General features: G+C 34.7%; 1 protein-coding gene across 8 annotated transcripts in view; it reads left to right on the plus strand.

The window, feature by feature from the left end:
- The window catches only part of LOC107999048 (1-phosphatidylinositol 4,5-bisphosphate phosphodiesterase epsilon-1), a 104793-nt gene that overhangs the window by 77745 nt on the left and 10277 nt on the right, over positions 1-16771 (plus strand). For 6 of the 8 annotated variants that reach the window (XM_017058691.3, XM_062073979.1, XM_017058689.3 and 3 more), the window contains 12 exons: positions 2120-2347; positions 2862-3089; positions 7458-7918; positions 9853-10138; positions 10479-10687; positions 11273-11568; positions 12064-12290; positions 13072-13299; positions 14085-14309; positions 14617-14923; positions 15115-15469; positions 16368-16691. In XM_017058691.3, coding sequence (XP_016914180.1) covers positions 2120-2347; positions 2862-3089; positions 7458-7918; positions 9853-10138; positions 10479-10687; positions 11273-11568; positions 12064-12290; positions 13072-13299; positions 14085-14309; positions 14617-14923; positions 15115-15469; positions 16368-16691 — 3374 coding nt within the window. The remainder of the gene's footprint in view (positions 1-2119; positions 2348-2861; positions 3090-7457; positions 7919-9852; positions 10139-10478; positions 10688-11272; positions 11569-12063; positions 12291-13071; positions 13300-14084; positions 14310-14616; positions 14924-15114; positions 15470-16367; positions 16692-16771) is intronic. The other 2 variants (XM_017058693.3, XM_062073981.1) reach the window with 1 other exon arrangement.

Raw genomic sequence — 16771 nt, forward strand, 5'->3', positions numbered from 1 at the left:
CATCACGTACGAAATTCAAAATTATCACACGTGAATGAAATTTTTTTATAATCTTCATCTTCAATTTCGTTTTGAAGCAAAATGATTCGCTGAGGACCAAATCAATTTTTGCTCTAATTACGTTATTTTTAAGCACATTATTAAACACGCATATGTAATATGTAAACAAGATTATCTTATTTATTATTTTTGAAAATTATTGTCGATCGCATCATATATTATTGAAACATTTGCGCTCATATTTGTATTCAGTCTCGTAAAATTTATATATTATATTTTATAAATTTACGTATGAAGCATGATTTTATAAAAATTCGTTCAAATTGATTAAAGTGTATAATTTATAATTTTATAAAATACATTCATAATATTAGTATCGAATTATTATTGTAAAATGAAATATCCCAAGATGTTTTCTCTGAAAATATTACAGTTTTTCTTTCAAATTAAATGGAGAAAGTTTTTCTAGAACGATTACTTTTTATTTGAATAGCTATTATCAAACTTAATAACATTTATTTGAAATATTCTTTTTGATTTCGCATATCATAAAATTATAATGAAAAAATAGTTTTAAAAGGTTTTATTATATAATTATAATATTATATTCGTAAAGGCATAGAAAAATATTGGAATAATATTTTAGAATGGAAATTATTTTATCGAATTTTCGAAATAACATTTCTTAAAATACTTTCTCCAAATATTTTTTAAATATTCTTTGAAGATGTGATAATATATCTTATCTACGTCATTATGATTACTTTTTATTTATAAAATATTTATCACTATGTATCAATCGAATATAAAAATAGAAAGAAATAGAATAAAATAAATTTTGTTTTTTTTTTTTAAAGATTATTTCTCTGATTAATATCCTCTGATTAATTGAAGAAACTCGCGTTTCTATGTTAAAGAAGTTTCTTTTACGTCGAGTATCTTTGGCTGGTGGCCAGATACCAATTCCCTAGAATTAAATAGAAAATACGTAATGTCTCCATATATTTATACTTTTACTTAAAGCAATTTTTTTGTAAAAAAATTCTGAAAGAATGAAATTGAATAGGATTTTTTATCCTTTATAAAAGCAAATTAATATTATTGGACAAATATCGCGATTCTCTTTTTCACGGAAAAGTTAAAAAAGAAAAAAAATCAAACAATTTCTATCCAACTCTAACATTGTAATAAGTACATTGAATTAAAATTTTCAAAGCTTTTAATCAAAGACAAAATAGAAACTAAATATAACTTTATATAATTATTATTTGCAATAATTATCGTTTAAATTTAATTCCTCGCGAAATCAATTTTCCGATCGCGTTAAAAATAAAAACGTAACTTTCAACGGAACACTTCCAAATTCTGTCACTTTCGAAAATTTCTATCGAATAGAATTCATCTATTCGCGAGCTAAATACCTTTCGACGAAATTCAACGTATAAACCTTGTATCGGTAGGTGGTGGCCTACTAATAGAACAGTGGACTTTAATGGGTCAAATTGATGAAATTTTGATCGACGTTTGACAAAGAGTATACTCGCGTGTACACGTTTATCTACGCAAAAATATCCTTTCTCGAGTCACCGCACGTATATTGCTTTTACATACACGTAACATTTATGAAAGCGATATTAAAAACAAATTAAAAGAAATTACAATTTATAATACGATTAAAAAGTAGAACAAAAAACTTGGATCACTTTGCACGATATACGATAGGGCCGAAAATATGCGCGCCATATCAGTCTTGAATCACTACTGGAAGATTTATAGCTCGAGTAACCTTTGATTTGTCTGAACATCAGATATCTCGGATGCATAGATAAGAAAGTTCATCATTTGCAAAATTTGTACAAGCGATTGTATAAAATTTCGCGGAATATTTCAGAAGAAAAATTCTTTTAATTGATAAATTGATTTTTATTTCAATCCATCTTTCAACGTCGTAGTAATAGGAGCTGAACCAATCAATTTTGAAAAATTCTTTAGCGATATATGATTTTCAATTTTTTTTTTTTTATAAAGAAAATACAAGTGGAATTGATCGATTTGATTTTCGTATGATCGATTAAAATTTCGCAAGGAGAGACAAATAACAATAAATTTTTCCATCCAGTCTCAGTACGCAGAATGCAAGGACAACCGCGAATCACCACGCAGAAGCAGCAAGGATGTCGAGTCCGAAAACGTGTCATCCTCGGGGCAAACCACGAAGATCGCTATCGACACTAGCACGGAATCATCCACGGAATGGAACACGAGGAATAGTTCTTTGAGGAAAATAGAGAACACTCCGATCCGTGACACGGGTTCTGTCCTCGAGAAAATCGGCGAATTTCATAAGGTAAAATTGATATCGGCGATTAATTCTTTAATTCTAGCAATAAGCACTCTGTGTTAAATAAGAATATCCGAAACACGTATCGAATATTTCCACTGATAGAAATTTGAATAAAAAACATATAATTTTGTTAATATTTCACTTTACAAATTTTAACAAAAGTAATTGAATATATTCTACTTTCTATCGTTGAGATTTATGGTTCTTTTAGAGCCACTTTCTTTTATTACCAGTTATTGGCTCCTCCGTTTCCTTTATTTTTGCTTTATTGTTAAGAAAGTAGCTATAAGAAAGAGATTAAAATTTTACGACCGCTCCTTGTCAATCGCAGTGTATGATACAATTGTAATATCCGATAAAAAAGGAAAATTTATCATATCAAAGGAACATTCCCTTGAAACATTCGATGCCACAAATGATTCGGTACGCACACTTGTATCGAAATTCTTACATTGAATGGCGGAAAAATAATTCGAGATCCTCGAGTGAAATTTACGATATTTTACGGTATACGCAGCATCAACATGCTCGAGGCAGAGACGCGACAACTGGTTCGCTCCATCGCACTCTGAGCATTCACACCACTGCAATTGAGCAGACTTACATGGCCGAGGAATGCGACGAGAACGACTATCATTTCGATCTCGATTCCTACAAACCGGTACAGCCAATCACGATCGACCATGGGGTCGCCTTATTTCCTGTCGCCGCACCCCACACAGGAATGGATCTGCATCTATTGCAGGTAAACATGCAATTTATACGCTCTCGTTACCGATGCCGTGTAATTTGTCTCCCTCCCCTTCTTCCTCCCTTCTTCCCTTTCTGTCCCCCTTGTGTGCATCGTGTGATTCGCATGATAAAAAGTGTAGCGATAATAAAATGCGATCACTAATTCGATTTCCGATTACTACGTTAGTTGTGCGTTTTTTAGAAATATTCCTTTTTACCTGTAATGCATAATAATTGTTTTTCTGCATTTTGTGATTTGAATTGCTAGTTTGTGATGTATATTTTGCACAACACACAAAGTATCACGAAGTATATTTCTTTTATTGCGAAGGAGTAATTTTTCTAGATAATAGAGAATTTGTTTGTTATCGTTAATTGTGTATCTGTGTATTTGTGTTTATATATATATATCTGCGACACAAACGTGGAATCCAGTAGAAAATAAAATTATTATTTAATGGAACTTTGTTTGCTTGGGATAATGTAAAATTACTACTGGTAAAGGGATATGATACAAAGGATCGTGATGACCTATTTTCGGATGAAACATGGATTTAATCCACGACCACTTGTCATCTTCGAATTAACAAAAATTAAGAAAAATTTTACATTAAATAGAATAATGATTTATATATATATACATAATCAGAACGATCAGTAATATATTAAAATTTTCATACTCCTCGTCGATACGATATTCAAAAATATTAAAGTTCACAAAAGAAAATTTCTAAGCAAGGATATCCATTAAATAAAACACGATTCATTAGAATGGGAACGATTCTAAAATTCCGGCCATTTATGCACGCCACATGTGTATGCAACCACCGTGGTATATAAAGCTTGAAAAGAAGAGCACACAACCGAGACCTTACCCTCTTACAGACGATTTCGAAATATTAATATTCCAACGTCCAGCTACTTTGTAGTTACTGGACGTGGTGCAGGGCCAAAATAAAAGACGTCGTCAGCGCGGTTTTCCTGCGTTTCAAAAGGATTTCAAAGGGATTGACTTTACCGTGCTAGCTCAGATACACTTCGTGGAAATTCGCGAGAAAGAAAGAGAGAGAGAGAGAGAGAGCGAGAGAGTCGGAGATCATGCGGCAAGTAAGAAATGAAAAGGATTAAAAGTGGAAGAAGAAGTTAGAGAGCGGAACCGGGTCACTCGTCCGAAACGTCTTTTTCTCAATTATTTACTTGTAGAAATCTCGAAAACAAAGAATCGATAATTTCGTAATCAAAGAGGAAAACTTGTAAATTCTAGAAAAGAAAACGAAGAGAGAATTCAAACGAAGAATCCATTATAAAATTTCATTCTATAAAATCTTATCAAAAGAAGAAAAAACGATGGAATAATTCAGTAATTATCCCCTCATCTTTTTGTATCTCTCTTACGTAATAACTTTCTCGTCGTATTATTATTTAAATACTCTTTGAATTTTGAATTAAATCAATTTCTAAATTCACTTTACTCTTCATTGGGAAAAAAAAAATATAGTCCAGAAATCAAGCTTGAATTCTGATGAATAAATTATTACACGTGTTAATACGACAATTAAACACATCGAAACAGGTACGCGTTAAGCGTGTTAAAACGAGTGTCTCTTAAACCGTCATCTCTCGTGGCCATCTTTATTCCGAATAAAAGCGAAAGCGCCACCTATGAAACTCCATTAGGAGGAAGCAGGCGAACGATTTTCCATACGGCCGACATCGCATAATAACATTCATCCTGGTTGAGTGTTTCACCACTCTACCAGGAGCCGATTAATCTATCCATACCTACGATGAAGATAAATAATTTCAACGCTTCCCTCCTCGCCACGCTTTTACAAATGATCGCTTGGATTGCACTTATGGCCGACCACCGTATAAACGTTGGTTGTTCCAAGTGCATTACAAGTTCCATCAGCGTATTATAAACACAGCCGTGGCCGATGCCGATTTTCCCGCGAGTCGGTGCGTCGCAACTGCGTCTGATTACGATCCCGGTGAAAAACGATCTTAATAGCGTAGAGATTATACCCGGTGGAATTGCGTGGCGAGATTTTCGCGGTTATCTTTCCTGCTTTCATTCTTCTTCCACGGGTTTAAATGAAATCTCGATGAATAATTTAAGATACCGGCTTAAGGATTAACTTCTCGTTCGCGAGATATCATTGCCGAGATAAAATGCGATGATAAAATGTGAGAAGAAATTGATATTTTTAATTTTTAAATTGGAGATATTTTGATTTCTTTCTTCGATGAATATTTATTGAAATTTTTTGCATCAGATCAAAGTTAATTAGGTAAAAAAAAAATATGATCTTGTCGAGTTTTTTCTTCTTTTGTTTCTTCATCACATTTTTAATAATCTTATGAAATTTGAAGTATTTTAAAAATATTACAGGGATTTGAAACAGGTGTATATGTAAATAAGTTTGTTTTCGAAATTGCTTGTCAATCTATATGCATATACACATCCATATTGTGTACTTTTTTCATCGCTATCAGAGTATGTTTCGTAAAATTTGTATGAAAATGAATTTTCTTAAAAAGAAAAAAAAACAAATATTACTTCGAAATAAATTACGAATTTTGATTTCATTATTTATTATAATCCAGTAATTTCCAATAATTTTCAATAATTTTATATTTTATACATCTATAATAAAAAAATTTTTGTCAACAATCAAAAATCAAATTTCTCACCTGTTCGCATCTATCGATACGAAATTGGAATAAAAATATTTAAACAAACATTTGCTGAATAAATGATGAATAAATGCGTCTAACGATATATCCGGAAAAGATTTATCCATTTATTCTCCCTCTTTGCATATCGGGAAACGGCGTCCCGATATTTTTCGATTTAAACTTACAATTAGATATTGGGATCGGCCTCTGATTACAATTCCATCGCGCAATACAGGTTAAGGGAAAGCAAGTTAGGAACGGTTTCATGCAAATGTTCATTTAATCTTCAATAAACTCGGTTTCGATCTCGGTTGTCCAAAGCCGTATTCTTTGCTAAAGGTCTTAGCCTCTGGTCTTAACGAAAGAACCGAGAAACACGCGTATAAAATAGTGGATGATTTTAAATGGATACAGAATGAAAAGAGACAATTAACATAATTTTTGTCTTTTGTGCGAGTTTAACGATTGTTCAAAGAGAAATATCATGTAATCAATGTCCCTTCAAGATGTTCTTCAATCGTAATATCTTCGATATTCTTCGACATTTAAGTAGCCATGTATTCTTTTTCTTCTATTTCCACTTTTTCATTTAATTGTGCTCAACCAATTGATGTAAATTTTAACTTCTTTATGAATGTGATCGTTCTCGTTTTAAGAGCATCTGAAAGAAACGAAAGAAAAAAAATAATCTGGGTCGATATATTCCTTTTAATTTAACGGAAGAGGGTTTAATTTGGAGAAAGGAATTATTCACAGTGGAAGTATGTGTTGGTGTGTTCGCTATCTTTTTTTCTTTTTTAATCTCTTTTTCTTTACGCCAAACCTCGTGATCCTTGAAACAAGTTAAAAACAAGATATCTTAAGAAAGAATGTGATGTACACGCAATTTTTATACCCATGCAGAGTATATAGGTATAAAGTGAGGAGTCTCTTCTGATGTAAAATCATAAAAAAAAAAAAAAGAAAAACGTACGTGAAAAGAAAGGATACAGTGGAAGAACATCAGACATCAAGTGCATTTCATATATTCAAGTATCATAAACTAGCATCGTATAAAAAAGTCAAAGTGCATTTATCAACTCTTCCTCCTATGTTCTTCCTATAGAAGAAAGAAAAAAAAATTTTATAAATTAAACCAAGCATTAGAAAATTTAATCAAACTTTAATTATTTCCCTCTTTCCTTTTCAATTTTTTTTTTTATATATTAATCCAATTTATCTAATCACACTTAAACTTAAGATGTTACAGAATGAACAATTGCAAAAATAATATGTAACTCTATCTTCTTTCCTTAATTCTTGTATACCGTGCGAGTCGAGAGTGATTATCTCGATAATAAAATTAATATTTGGACATTGAAAATTATTCTCGAACACTCGACACTAAAGTGTCCACTCGGCGAAAAATATTCTCCGGTGAGCAACTCTCCAAACTTCTCTCTCTCAAACCTAGGAATGTAATCACAGTTTCTAATAGTTTCGAGAACAACCCTCGAGAGCTCCACTTTAACATGTACACACCGCCCTAAGAATATAATCACAGTTTCTAATACTTTCGAGGACAACACTCTACGCTTAAATACGTATATCTCCGCCTTAAAATCTTAAAAATATATATATATTTTTCTGTTTTCTTCGCAAATTTCTCAGACACCCATATTCCATAAAACACGTGTAACGAGGGGAAAAATTTACGCGGCAGGTGTTGCATCACGGGACGACGTTGGTGCACTGGGACTGCGAGAGCGGTGCCACGAGGACGGCGTTGGTTTTCGCGCGAGTGGATCGTGCCTGCGGCACCTTCGTCTGGGAGAAACCGCCGTGGAGCCCGTTGAAGACCGCGCAATTAGGCGGCACAGCGTCCACGGAGTTCTCCCTAACTGCCAATCCGGAGGACACGGTTCCGGCCGGCCTGTTGTCCAAATACGGCGCCCAGCAGCAGACCGACTGCGCCTCCGTCACGTTGGAGGAGGGTTACCTGAACCTGAGCTCCGTGAAGGAGGTGATGATCGGTTGTTGCGACCGGGACAGGGAGACCGAGCTGAGAAGCATTTGCAAGAGGTACGGCCTGTCCGGATCCGACTCGTGCATCGGCCTTATGTACGGCTCCAGCCTGCCGGACAATCGACTGATCTTTCTCCTTTGCCCTCCTGCGCTTAGCAAGTAAGTAGCGCGCCACTACGATTTCTTCCAGCCATTCCAGAAAGTAGACTCTGGAACAAATTTTGGTTAATGTTACTTTAATTGTAATTGTAAATTGATTAATATTCATTTCGTGGATTTCGTTTGGTATTATGTGTTCGAATATGCTTTGAATAATAAATTATTAAGTGTTAACAATTTTAATTATCACGCTGACTATGGAGACAGAATGAGATATGAAGATATTTTAAATCGTTTTAAATGGCTTTTGAGAAAAGAAATATGTTGGGAAGTAAATGATTAGATTAAAGAAAAATTTCATTTCTTAGATTATTGCTCGATGATAAATATATCGTCTTGTTAATCATGCTCCTCTTCGCGATATACAATTTTCAAGATATAATCTCCTAATATCAGGTTCAAAAGAATCATCTCTGAAACACGGTATTTATTAAGAATGCCTCCTTTGAAACAGATCTGAATCGTATATATGTGCGTTTTAAAATACCTTTGATGGCAGTGGAGAAGTACTTCCAGCATCTCATCCAATGTCTCTCTATTGAAACGTCTTTGAAATGGACTTATAAAATATACCAGAAATCTTTTATGGAAACATCTGTAATACATCATACTTACTTAGAACGCCTATACATGGCGAATATCGATCCATCTTATAACATCTCTCGTGCATTGGATAATTTATAACAAAACAAGTTTAACTCGAATCAAATTATTCGATTCAGATATTTACAATACGTATATTTCACAATTTTCTGACTTTTTAAATACTTTATTTATCGTAACTTTTAAATTATTTTCAATTTTGAATTTCGTTACGTCGTAATTTAAAAAACTGTTGGAATTTGTAACGACAGAGATTATCCTTAAATCATGTTAGAAGAGAGAGCTGTAGATCAGCGAAACGTTGCACACATTTTTTCCAGGGAATATACTGTTACGACAAACCTTTATCCAACGTTAATACCGTAGCTTGTGGATCGTGCACAGAATGGCTATTTTATCGAGTCTACGTAAATTGACGAATATGGTACTCTTGAAAAAAAAAAAAAAGAAAAGAAAAGAGAGAGAGAGAATTGGTATCTGGAAGGAGTTATTACCGTTTCGTTGCTTCTTCTCGTTTCCCTCGAACATGGATTGTACAAAGGATTTCAGATAAGGGTACGTGTAATGATGCAACGTTGCAAACGGTAATCCCAAGAAAAAGGCAATTTATTACGGGATAAACTATTCACGTGTAACGGTAAAAAATTGACTTTGATAAAAAGAAAAAAATATTGGCTTGATCGAAACAAAAATTGGACTAATCTTAGCGACATAAATACTAGTTGTAGATGTACGAAAATAAATTGAAATACAAGATAAAAGTGTATGGAATTACGAGAATGTCGATCGATTTCAAAATCTTACAGAGAATCTCCACAACACGAAAATAAAGCTTCTCGGATATTATGCAAGGAATTTAATCGTAATAAATCACAGGAATCACAGAAATACGTATGAAAAACGTGCCATCCAGACACGTGGCAGACACACGTGGCAGAATGCGAACAAAGATTTCAGATTTAGATTTTTCTCCCGTGAATTGAATTTTGTCGCGAATTTAAAGACACGTAACTAATTTGTATAATAAAATTTTTACATCTTGATTGACCTGGAATCATTGATGAATCATCGATGAATTCTGCGATTCGTTATCAGTGATACGATGCAATATAATTTCACCACGTTGTAAAGCAAAGCTCTGTCCAATATTCAAAAAAAATCTTGAAAAAAACGAAACGTGGGATTCTCGTTCGATCATCCATCGCGTACAGTCATCCGCTTATTCGCAGACGAGTTTTGCAACGATCAAAACATGTATATATATATATTTATTGAGAGTAAACGTATTAATATAAACACATATAAAGGTGTGATTATCGTGTTTGTTTCAGAATTTGGTATATGGGTCTTTGTTGGATATTAAGAGGCCTGAAACGGCAACAACAATTAACGGATCGTAGGTCGCGATGGTTGAAAGAGAAGTATCTTCAGCTTTATTTCGAGGAAGGTTGCCTCGAGCCAATGACAGCTGACGCTATAAGGGCTTTCGGCGGTCGCGATTGGTCCATGACTGAAAGTATTGGAACGCTTTCACCGACGAGTAGCAGTAATCTTCGAAAACGAAACACCAAAGGGAAGAAAACGAAATCTATCGGCAATATTCACGCGTTAACAAAGGTTCGTCTTCTCCTTCGAAATAATTATATACTCCGATATCCATATTAAATATTAGACTTGATTAATCCATAGTTAAATTCATAATACATCGATAATTTGATGGGATAAAATAATAATTATAAAATGATATTCAAGTTGAGACAAATTTTCGTAAAAAAAAAAAAATAATGTACGTGATTATAGAATAGAATTTTTCATGCTCGGATGGAAAATTTTATTTCTCGACTCAATTCACAATTGGATTGATTTCGATGGAATAATAAAAGTAAATTGGAAAGATAAAAATACTATCGAGCGATTTTTCATCTAATAAGATATTACGCGTGATTGTTTAAAACAGGATTTGAGCCTAAAGCAATTCGACTCCTCGTCTTCGGATGGAGGCTTATCAACGGCCCCACTTCGGCATATTACGGGTAGCAGGGAATCCTTGACGAGAATCATACCGGCATCCCCACGGTCTAGCAGGGATCGAGTACCCCCACGCAGCCCTCCCGGATCAGCCGAACGAATTATTAGTTCCAACTTGCCTTACTCCAGCTTTCAGAGGTAAGGATTCCGATAATTTTCGCCCCCTCTGAAAGGAATTGGACGAGAAGATGGCGAAGAATAGAGAAGTGGAGAATAACTCGACTTTTCAAACTCTAGAAATTCCCGATAGTTCTTGATTACTTCCGCCCTCTCGATTAATCGCACCCCATTATTCCTTAAAGCTGCAACATCAACAGCATAGCGAACCGAGATAAAAGGACACTCGTGCCTTATTTTTTTTTTTTTTTCATTTTTACGTAAAATTGAGTCTTCTATCTTGCGAATTAATTAAATCTCTGATTATATAATATTTTTCCGTGTTTCGTGAAGTGAATTGAATTAATTTAAACGCGCGTATTTCCTAGTCTCTTTCTCTCTCTCTCTTCCAACGAATTGAAATTCCAAAAAATTCAGTAAAACTTTGCATCGTGAAGAGTTTGATCCATGATTTTTTATCGAGAGAATAAAAATTTAATTCAAAGAATAATTCACGTTCTTTGTATGATAAATCGATCCTCGATCTTGTTATTGCATTATTAATTGTTAAAACGATACCGAAACAAATCGCATCCGGTAATATTGTTTCAAATGGTACTCACACAGCCTATTGTGCGTCGCTAGAGACAAGGATAAGAATGGATCGGGAATGTCAGGTGGGCTGGAAGCACCTTGGCAAGTGAAAGCGCGCACCACTTCCATAATGTACGAAACGCAGTTGAACTTTGTCGAGTTCGTCGCTTTGTTCCGCTCGTTCAGCCTGAGAGCGAGAAAGGATTTGCGCGACTTATTCGGCCAACTGGCCATCACTTGCCGTAGCCAGAGCGACGGCTCTTTGAGAGACTTCAATGTACGCCCGCCTGTGTTGAGGCAGACCAGTGATGCAACCCCTCAACGAATCGGTCAGTTTACGTTATTTTATATAAAAATTTCAATTTTTTAATTCTACATCGACACGTCCAATGCGATTTTATTATATTTTTAAAAAATGTAAAAAGTGCGAACAAGAGTTTTCCATTTGCATATCATTTGTTCTGTACGAGGATCACTATCGATAAGTTATTTTGAATTTCGTTGTATTTCTTCATTCTTTCTTTCCATGAACTGTTTTTCGTATCAAAAAAGAAAATCGATATTCGCCATCATCTCTGGCCCGTGATGTCGCATCGGATGTGTCGAACAATTATAATTTTTCTTTCAGAATTCTATCGACTAAAATAAAATTTCGATAAATAATTCTCTTATATCGATGTTATTTTTTACGATATAAAAAAATATTTCTGCTAAATTTTTCGGTTAAACGAAACGTGTTCCTCGCGTCGTAAAGAACTCGAAAACAAGTTTCACGAATAGATCGTTTGTTTCAATTTTGTTAATCTAAAATGTCGTCCAAACAGGTCTTTTAACGAGGAATAATTCCATAGACTGTCGTGAGTACAAAACTAGCAGCAACCTTCAAAAGAAGCAAGTTTTTGACGCGGTGGCCGCAGCCAGTATCGTTAATAATTGTTCTGGCGTTGATACCTCGAAATCCCAAGTAATCACCCTGGCGACATTCACTAAATTTTTGGAATCTCGTCAACAAGAGAAATTGACCGACGATGAAATCAAGGCGTTGGTCAAGGTACGTAAAAATATATATCTAACGAGATATATAACGAACTTCTTTTACTTTTGTCCAAATTAAAAAGTTCAACGCCCATCGAAAAAATAGATCGATGTTTATTTTTCTTCTCTTATTTATGGAATAAAAATAAACGAAAGAGAACTTTATTTCTTCTTTTTTTTTTTTATAAATTATGCGAATATAAAATATCGTGAATATTCATTGCAGCGTGACGAAACGGTTGTTTATTTAAAAAAAAAAGAAAACAAAATAATATATTCAAACGAAATATGGAAATACGCATTGAACACATTGAATAAACAATCGCAGTTAATACGATTATATAAAAAAAAAAATACTTCGAATAAAAATATATAATGAATTGACATTGAATGACAATTTCAATAATGAAAAATCAATATAACATTATTTTATCGTTCACTGTTTGCTCATGATATTTATACGATATACAATACCAAAATATAAAATTATTTCGTCGTGTAAATCGATTTTAAAATTTAGATATTTTTTTTTTTTTTCTTCTCTTTTTCATCGTAGAAAGTTTCATCGAGAAATGCCAGTGTGTTCGAGGCATCAGGTGTATCGATCGTGCGAATCGCAGGTCACGATATTTTCCTACATCCAACAAGTCACGTAATGCGGTTGATTACTTCAAATTAGGATGCGTAACATCAATGACATTGTTCCGCCGTTCTGAGGTTATGCTGTTGTGGTACAATGGCATACAAAGATATTGCAGAGCAGCACAATCAACCGAGACGATTTGCTCTGATTCCAGCGACACGAGCCGGACCCAGGGCTACGTACACAATGGTGTTTGTCTTTCGAGGGCTTTGCACGGTACATGATGGACAAGGACAATTATGCTTTCCCAAACGAGTATGCAACGCCGTTCGAGACTGAAATGCAACAGCCATTGTCCCAGTATTACATCGCCAGCTCGCATAATACTTATTTAACAGGTCATCAACTCAAAGGAGAATCCTCGGTCCAGCTTTACTCTCAGGTAAATGGGGAACTTCGCCTTTGTGAAACGATATAAAAGAAATTAAAAAAAAAAAAAAAGAAGAAGAAGAAAAGAAACAAGAATTAAATATATTCGAAGTTGTAGATGTCTTAAATTTTTAGATAGTTTTAAAACATTGAGCGCGTTAAAACGTCGAAAAGAATCGATTCGAAAAGAAAGGTAGACGAAAGATTTTTCTACTCGACGTGTTTGATTGTCGTTTAACGTCAGATAAGCTTTTCTTATTGTTGGAGAAGAGAAAAATTGAGAAAGTTGAAAGAATGGATCTGGAAATCGGAAATTGGTTGGACCATCGAGTATATAAAATCGATGGAAAAAGTAAAGGGCAGAGATAGGGTAGAAGAAAAAAAGTAAGCGTTCGATTAGAAAATTCCATGGAAAATGTAAGGGAATTTCGTGGAAAAATTAAGAGTTGAATTCAAGATGAGAATCTTAAAATACGTATATATACTTTGCTATCGCTACAATGAAAAAAAACCTTTCAAAAATTTCATCAATAGAACGATTCAACTTTCCACACGATTACCCTAAATTCGAATCGCATCAAAAGTGTAAATCTTTTCCGTGTAAATGTTAAGTATGAAATAAATAGCATTCTCTGTAGTGAAAATAAAAATAACGAATAAACGATTAACGTTTGTTCAATGATAGAAAATGCATTGAGAATCGATGTGAAGATATACGTGAAAGAAAAAGTTGTCAGAAAATAAAATCAGGAATAAAACGGTGAACGGTAAGCCTGTGACGGTAAGCTCATTTTCCAGGTACTACTAACAGGATGTAGATGTGTAGAACTCGATTGCTGGGATGGCGATGATGGATCCCCTGTTATTTACCATGGTCACACTTTCACTACCAAGATACCGTTTCGCTCGGTCGTAGAAGCGATCGACAGAAGTGCTTTCGTCAGTTCCCCGTATCCTGTCATCCTCTCCATCGAAAATCATTGTTCACAAAGCCAACAAGCTCGAATGGCCCAAATATTTCAAGTACGTCATCTTTCATCCTATGTATCAAATATTTTGTATATTAATTAACACCTTCCTAAGCGAATGTTGAACCATGTTTTTTTTTATAAATAATTATAAAATAGATATTAAAATTGCGCGAAATTAATTCTGGTCGAAAAATTGAAACGTTCGTTTTAAAAAATAACTTTAATCTAGTAATTTTAATTTCGATAAATAATCCTCCTATTTTAAAACTTTTATCATTTATTTCTTTTTTTTTTTTGCGTGATATTTTAACAGAGAAACAAACTTTGATTGTATACTAAATTACTGTACTACATTTCAGTCGGTATTTGGGGACAAACTGGTGACAAAGTTCTTGTTCGAGACCGATTTCAGCGACGACCCCCAACTGCCATCGCCGTCGCAGTTGCGCTATCGAATATTAATCAAGAACAAAAAGCTGGTGGTAGATCCTGCCGGCCCTTTGGCGCATCCTCCTTTGAGCCATCGTGGAAAAATGCTCATGACCGATCGTGCGTCGTCCATGAAACAGATGCGCACCGATGTGAGCAGCGCTTCTGTCGTTTCCGAATATTTCAGCGAAGATGAGGACGACGAGGAAGATGACGACGAAGACGACAATATCGATGGTAACGTTTTCTCTCTCCTCGACGATATTTCGAAATTTGTTAAAATTGCTTCCTGTTGTTGTAGACTACAATTTAATTATAATCGTATAATTCGATTAATCGTATCAAACTGGTGGAAAACTATCGAGCGGAAGAAGCAAAGTGATTAAAGTGGAGAACACGAAGCTAACACGAAAGTTTTATCTTTGCAGATAACTCCATTTCCAGCTACGAAAGGTATTTGGGCGGGACGCAGGTGGCGCATACTCGGTTAAAATCAGATTCCGCGGTCGACGATAAGTCACAGAAACAAAGTAGCCAAATAGCCAAAGAACTTTCGGACTTGGTGATTTATCTGCAGGCTATTAAATTTCGTGGGCTGAATACGACACCGGGAACCGCGGCTATCGGGAAAACGCGTCATCAACCGCACACTGGACCTGTACAGAGGCACAGTATAGCTGGAATAGGAGCCACTAGCATCGGTGCATCTTCCGGTTCACCACAATCTCTGTCAACATCGGCTTCGTTAGCAAGCGGCGGGAGCAATATCGAAAATCTGTTCAGGTTAGTTTTTTACGATTGAAAATCGATGAGAAGATATTCATCGATTCAGTTCTCCAATTCAATTGGATTTTATTAAAATTAGAAAGATTTCGTATCGTTGAAACTTGGAAGATAAGATTATTTCCGATTTTGATACGACTTCCAATTCTCGAATTATCGGCGTGTAAAGAAAAGGCGATTTTTATTTATCTTAAATCTGATTGAATCCTATTAAAACTTTGAATCTCCGCAACTTCGAAGATAATTATTTTCGATTAGCGAATGAACGATCACTGGAAGCGCGGAATCTTTCTCTTTAAAACGTTCTTTGGTTTATTTTGATACGACTTTCGGTCCTCGAATTATCGACGTGTAAAGAAAAGAATGGTTTTTGATTATTTTGAGAAAATTTGAACCGCTTCAAAGACAATTACTTTCCGTCAACGAATACTTTTGAAATACTTTTTATCCCCGATCCGACTTGCGGTTCCCGAAATATCAATGTAAGGGAAAAAGCAATTTTTATTTATCTTAAATCTTAAAACTTTGAGCCTCCACAACTTCGAAGATAATTATTTTCGATTAATGAATGAACGATCATTGGAAACGTGAAATCTTCCTCTTTGAAACACTTTTTGATGTATCTCGACAGATGCAATTCCTAGAAATAGTATGCATTTCTAGGAAAAAAATATAGGTCACTTCGCAAGCTTCTCAATTATTATGGAAATATTTGAGTCCTTATATCTCGACAACCAATTGAGATATCGAGATGATTCAAAAAGCGACTTTAAGCTGGCAAGTATTCTAGATTTCATGACAATTTGCAATTTGTTCTCGCGCTTTCCAAATGAAAAGAAGTTGAAAAAAAGTTTCATTTAAATTTACTTTCTATAAACACTTTCTATAAATATTTCAGATTCACTCGTGGAGTTCCAGCTTGCTTCCAATGCTCCTCCCTGAATGAAAGTACAGCGAAAAAGATATGCAGGAAACAACCTCTAGGGGTCGTCGCTCATGCAGAAACCCAATTGATACGAACGTATCCAGCTGGTATGCGTATCGACTCGACGAATTTCAATCCTGTAATCTTCTGGGCCTTCGGTATTCAAATGGTGGCGCTAAATTATCAAACGGACGACGCCGGGCTGAATCTGAACGCTGCTATGTTCGAGCAAAATGGACAGTGCGGATACGTTAGAAAACCTTCGGTTATGTGGGACAAGGGTCACATGATGTACAGGTACGATATCGATTCAATCGAATTGAGATATAAGAAAAACGAAATATATGCATCTTGGCTTACATTTGCTCATATAAAAA

This window comes from Apis cerana, linkage group LG4 (assembly GCF_029169275.1).
Source record: "Apis cerana isolate GH-2021 linkage group LG4, AcerK_1.0, whole genome shotgun sequence".
Classification (NCBI taxonomy): Eukaryota; Metazoa; Arthropoda; class Insecta; order Hymenoptera; family Apidae; genus Apis; species Apis cerana.